The sequence below is a fragment of the Dermacentor andersoni genome, chromosome 6 (genome assembly GCF_023375885.2).
Source record: "Dermacentor andersoni chromosome 6, qqDerAnde1_hic_scaffold, whole genome shotgun sequence".
In the NCBI taxonomy this organism is placed as follows: Eukaryota; Metazoa; Arthropoda; class Arachnida; order Ixodida; family Ixodidae; genus Dermacentor; species Dermacentor andersoni.
Genome location: NC_092819.1, coordinates 51,493,104 through 51,499,049, shown reverse-complemented (window position 1 = coordinate 51,499,049; position 5,946 = coordinate 51,493,104). Strand labels below are relative to the sequence as shown.

The following is a 5,946-nucleotide window of genomic DNA, read 5'->3' as shown; positions in this document are numbered from 1 at the left end:
TCGGCTCCTCTCTGTCCGTCACCGTAGGCGGCACGCTATACGGCAAGGACTCATAGGTTTTAACAAACGCACACCGACACAGGACAAGAGCAAGTCCTGCGCCTACTTTCATTCGCTCCGTCCACAGGAGTGCGCTTGTTACACCTCCAAGTGTGAGCCAACTAGCTCTAGCAACACGCATCCTTCAAGCTACAGTCTAAGGCCAGCGGACCAGTCCTTCTCTTGATTGCCGTCCCTAAGCATAGCTGGCGTGACTCTTACCTTCTGAACGCAATGCACGGATTTAGTTAGAAAGGGTACACTCGACTCGCGACGGCGGAAAGCGCGTGAACCTTTCTTCCTTTCTTCTTCTTCTCTTTTCTTTCAGCGAACGGCGAGCAGCGCAGTTGCAGGCGGTGCCTTCGAAACGCCGCCGACGACGCGCGGATTTTTCGCGGCCAAATTGTGCCCGCGACCGAGTCGCATACAGATGACGAGGCACAGGGTTCGTCTCCCCCACGTGTGCACATACGTGCCCTGCTTTCGCGAGGCCGGTGAGTGGCGGAAGCGAGCCGAAGTGCCCCGTGCTCGTGCCGCCAGGAGTGACGGCCTCCTCCTGTCTCCTTTGTTTCGCTTTCACCTTCCTGACGCGCCAGCCGTACCGTGTCTCGCGCTTTTACGCGGCGTTGGCTCTCTTTTTAAACACGCGCTTCGCCCAGATTTCGCGGCTGTCTGTTTCAGGGGCGACCATCACGTTTATTGTCATCATCATCGTCATGGCGTTTATCATCGTCGGTCACACCCATAGAGTTTCTCACTATGACACCAAGAGGGAAATCTGGCGCCACCGTCTATGGGAGTTTCTTAAGGGGCGCCGTGCCGTCATGGGAATGACGGTATGTGCGTCTTCGAGGCTCGTGTTGGCTGGTGTTGTAAGATGCTTCGTCTAGAACGTGGATATGGCTACAAAAATAACGCGTTCTTAAAGTAAAATCTTCATAAAATGTTTCAATCCACGCATATGACACCTTTACTCACCTACAATGCATGACCAAGCGACGAAAAGCAAGAACAGACGACAAACCGTTTCAAAGCGAGCGCGAATCTTGTCGTCTGTCCACCAACTTTAGCGGCCCGCTGATACTTTTTACGTGTCATATGATTGTAAATGCAATAAGTTCTCATAGTTAAGCAAAACATGTTTTTGTGTAATAGTAAAGCTAGAACAGCTCTTTACGTGCTGTTTTAGCAGAAAATTAATCATTGTGAGAGACGGAACGGTGCCTGCCAGGCACGTCTTCAAGTTGTCCTGGCTCTCCGAGAACGATGCCAATCCGAAGTCACAATATACCAGCATTCCCATGCATCCCACAGCGCAGCAGCGCCAGATTTCCCTCTAGGTAATATAGCGAGAAACTCTATGGTCACACCTACATGGCAAAAGAAGTTAACGAAGGATAAAGAAAAAAAATATTCGTCCCGCGACATATTGGCTGTGTGGCGTAGCGCGAAGCGGGACGCAGAAAAAACGAAGACGACCGCTTCGTGCTGCCTCACACACAACAGCCTCGTGGAAAACCAACTAGCCCAAACCATCACTCTGCGAGATGTTGGATTTCAGCTCCCCGATGTGTGAGCCTTTGCGCCAGTGTCACATCGTCGCGTAGGCATTGTCGCCGACGTGACGTTGTCGCTGCCTTCGTTGTCGTGCCGCTATTGTCGTCCTTGTTGTCTAACGCTCTTTAAGGTTGAGCTCGGGGTCTTCGCTTCAGAGGCCCCATGCAAATTTTTGCCGTTGTTTTTTAGTCCATTACCCGTTCCTCGGGCGACTTTCACAAAAAGTATAGACCCGCCTCAGTAGAGGCTAATTATTTTTGTCGAGCTCAAGTCAAAGCAGATTCAGCTTCAAATGGGGCTCGGGGGAAGAGCTTCTCCGTTAAGCCGACGTTTGTCTCCAAGACCCGTGATTTGTGAAAACTCCGAAGAGCCACAGGAACGAGATAAGGGAGCAGAATGTGCAGAAAATAGCGCGTGGTGTTTGCACGTCATCCTTAACGCATCGCTTAATAACAAATTTGGGGGTGGCGCATGCCATAGAGTAAGCTCATATAGTCGCTCATCTAAGCATACAAGGCAAGGAACGTCACTGACAGCCAGAAAGCCAATGTACTCGTCCCTTGGATGACCTCACATAGCCACGCAGGGGATGTATTCTGCGACGATCACTTTCGGCGATACTATCGCCTTGGCCACCCCTTCGCCATTGGCGCGTGCTGATTGGCTGGTTGAGCAAAATCGGATGAGTTGATGGACCGGTTGAGCACTACGTCATCCGACTTCGCGCAACCAGCCAGTCAGCGCACGCCTGAAGGCGATACTATCGCCCAGGCGACAGTGTCGCCGAAAGTGATCGTCGCAGAATACGTCCCCAGTTTTCTTGGCATTAGCAGGTGAGAAGCGGGCAATCACTTATTGCCTGTTATATGAACTAATTATTTTAGACCGTTTCCAAGGTATCGACAACCGAAAATCAGCCAGCTCCACAGCACTGGTGGAACGCATAATGTACTTGCCCACTCAAGCGCATCTTGAACTGGACACGGTCACTCAATGGATCACGAGTTGAGCAACAAAACTTGCCATATATCGTGCCTTCTTCATGCCTGTATGGATTTTGTAGTCTGACTTTCGTTTACTTAAGAAACTACAAACGGGCAAATATTTCTGTCTCGAATATTCCAGCAGCTTCCATCTGGTAAAATGGGCTGATAATTTCGGTCAGATCTAGCTGTGGTACTGAAGCTCACAAGCCATGTCTATCTGCGAAGGCACTTTTATAGGCCTTGATGCAGTTACCAAAAGAATAATTTGAAAGAAAAACTATCGTCACAACGAAGCGGCATGTTCACTTGAGCAGTAAGGAGGAAGCTGCCTAGACGTGTGGATTCTCCATTCCACTCATGCGTGAGACAAAACGCTTGCCTTAAACTATAACGCTTATTGAAATGTAAAAAAGAATATCCCCCGAAAACCGGCTGAATACTGTGCCAGTAATTAGGTGTAGTTGGTGATAAGAAATCTTCTCTCTCAAAATATGACAACAAGCAGGTGGCCATAAAATTAGCCGCTGTTGAAGTGCTGCTTTGGTGTTTAATTAAGGAAATATTATAATTTCAAAATTAGCCATTAATGCTTAGTTTATGCTTAGTGATCATGTGAGCAGATGTCCTTCCACATTAAGCATAATAACCAAGCAAACCACCGTGAAACATTTAGTGCACAAGACACGAACTTCGCGAATGTCATACAGTACAGTACAGGCTATAGCCCTGCGATAGATTCCCACCCTGAAACCCATTATGTGATTTGGAACATAAAGCATGTTGCGAGAACCCTATCTGGTGAATAGCGAGATAAACTTCCAGGTACAACGTAGACTTCATTCTCACGTTTTCTTTTACGCTTTTCATACATCGAAAGCTGAAGTGGAAAGTGCATCGACTGTTCTGCACAGTGATCAACATTCACTTCGCAAGCCACACAGACCGCGATAATACACCTGCAACAACGCAGAAGTAAAACTCCGCACTATAATTTCACCAATCGCTTCTGCTGATGACTACGAGAGGCTTTCTCCACAAGGCAATGTCCTCCCAGGATCAACGTCTCGCCTTCCGCGCAGAGGATTTAGAATATAATGGGGGATCCTTGGACCGTTAACGTGCCGCCAGACGGGGGCAGGGGGTGGGGTCGCACAATGTTGCGGGAAAGGCAAGGCCGAAACTATGCCCCCCCGAAATGGCGCTGGCCTTGTCAGAGTAAGACGTAGATCCATTGTTGTCGTAAACGCAGGGCACAAAATTTCATGACTGCTTGTCGGTTTTAGGTCAAGCCAGTGTCAAATGTTTGCCAAAGGACACCACATGGGCGGTTGATGGGAAAGCAGAGCAGCGCGCTGCACTTTTTAACATCACGTCTTTTTGTAGAACAACAGGTAGGCGTTCTCCATTAGGAAAGGCTTGGCAAGTTCCTCGTCGATGTCTGATATTGGGGTTACCGCTTCGTCGTCGAACCGGTACCACTTGCCGTACGCCTGATCCTCGGCGTAGGCGATGTAGTGACCGTCCTGCGTCGAGCGCGTACCGATGTGGGCCACTATGCCGTACAGCTTGTACTGGGGCCAGGTGCCCGAGCCATTGGGCAGGCACATGTTGGCGCTGGGAATCTTGATAGGGTCGCGAATCTTGCGAGTCTGGCCCGCCGCGCTGTCGAATTGGAAGCGCAGCAGCTGGAGCACGATTGCGGGGGGCGCCTGCGAGATCATGGTGCGATGGAGCCAGCTCGTGTGGGCGGCCAGGTTGCAGATGGGCCCCGTCTGCAGCTCGTTCTCGTTGTTGGCGTCGCGGTTGTCCGTGCGCTTGGCCTCGGTGTAGGACACGAGCAGGTCGTAGAGACGCACCACGGTCCTTGCACCGTTGCTGTCTCTCCGGTCGCGTGGCTCGATGGGGATGGGCAGCACGTTGTACTCCTGCGTGCGTATGCTAGTCTTGAGGCAGGAAGTGCACTGGGTTATGTCCGACGTCTGGCCAGTGAACAGGTGCACGATGGGCGAGTCGTTGGCGCGCTCGTAGGCCTGCCAGCCCTTGTAGGCCACCTCGAGGATGCGGTCGACGCAGCGCTTGTTGAGCGTCGAGATGGACACCTGGAAGTTCTCGGAGTTGTGCTCGGCCGATCCGCTGCCGTTGGCCTGGCCGGCCCTGTTGCGCGGTCGCCGGCTGTTGAGAATCTTGTGCAGCACGTTGAGGAGCTTCATCGCGAACTCGGCCGCGTCCTGCTGGTCCTGCGTGTAGGACGAGCTGGACACCAGCTGCGGCATGAAGATCCGGCAGAGCCGAAAGAAGTTGTCCTGCGTCGAGGGCTGCAGGTTCCTGGCGACGCACTCCACGTGTAGCTTGAGGTAGCTCCAGAGGAAGTCCTCCTCGTTTGCGGCCATGATGATGTTACTGTTCTGCACCCAGTCCTGCAGAAGGCCCGCCATCTCGGGCGTGCGGAAGAGGCACTGCAGCGACGAGATGGCGAAGCAGAGGTTCTGGCCGCGGTTGACGAGGCCCGGCGGAAGGTTATCCATTGGACTGCCGGCTCCGGCTGGGGCGAACGTGAGCTTTCGGTGTAGCTGAGAGATCACGTCCCATCGGCCCAGCTTAGGGATTCGAGGGGCGCCGGGAGCCTGCCGCATGACCGCTAGCCCCGGCCGCCACCGGCGGGCTCAAGCCCAGACGCGGGCCCATCCCTTCAGCGCCCCAGGCTCACCTGCGACGCCCTGCGCGACGGCCTCGCCACTTCCCCCGCCAACTTACGGGCGATCACTTCTTCTTCTTCATTTGGCATTATCACTCATCCACTGCCGCGTAACTCCAAGCACAAATTTGTGGTTGGTGCCTCTTGACGATGGCACTTGTCCACTGCAGCGGATTTTCCAAGAAGCGGGCGGTAAGAGGAGGGCACTGACTTCTAAAGAAATCTAGAATACCGCGACGACGACGGGACGACAGTTTGTTGACTGACATATAAAATAGCGAAAAGCTGCCTCTGCGAGAGGAATGCTGATAATGAATGCTGCGCTGAAAGATGTGCTCCGAACAAGAGTTTTTACAATGAAGGTGCATATGGCTAGGGTTCCGTGTATTTTTGTTCGCCGTGAACAAAAACTACCATCGTCAATGGCTCATACCCGCGTCAGCATGCATGCTCCCAGGGGCAAGCAAAAAGTGCAATGGCTCATAGCCCCGTAAGGCAGAGGCTACAAGCACTCGGCAATGTGAACAGTGCTTAAATTCTTTCCAATCACGCATACAACATACACAACAGCATGTCGAAAATTGTCGTCATCAATGGCTCATACCCCCCTGAGCAAAGGCTCATACCCCCCTGAGCAAAGGCTCACACCCCCGTGAGCTATGGCTCGTG

The 5,946-nt window shown here is 52.4% G+C and overlaps 1 protein-coding gene across 1 annotated transcript; it reads right to left on the bottom strand.

Moving 5' to 3' along the window:
* Positions 1-3,417: 3,417 nt before the first annotated feature.
* On the bottom strand, positions 3,418-5,331 carry LOC126523061 (ubiquitin carboxyl-terminal hydrolase 2-like). The gene has a single exon (XM_050171890.3). The coding sequence runs from the start codon at positions 5,213-5,215 to the stop codon at positions 3,950-3,952; it is 1,266 nt and encodes a 421-aa protein (XP_050027847.2). The 5' UTR covers positions 5,216-5,331; the 3' UTR covers positions 3,418-3,949.
* Between the last annotated feature and the right edge of the window lie 615 nt (positions 5,332-5,946).

What these genes read in the sequence shown, in the direction of transcription:
- LOC126523061 (XM_050171890.3), bottom strand. Translation starts at nt 5,215, where the DNA reads ATGCGGCAGGCTCCCGGCGCCCCTCGAATCCCTAAGCTGGGCCGATGG.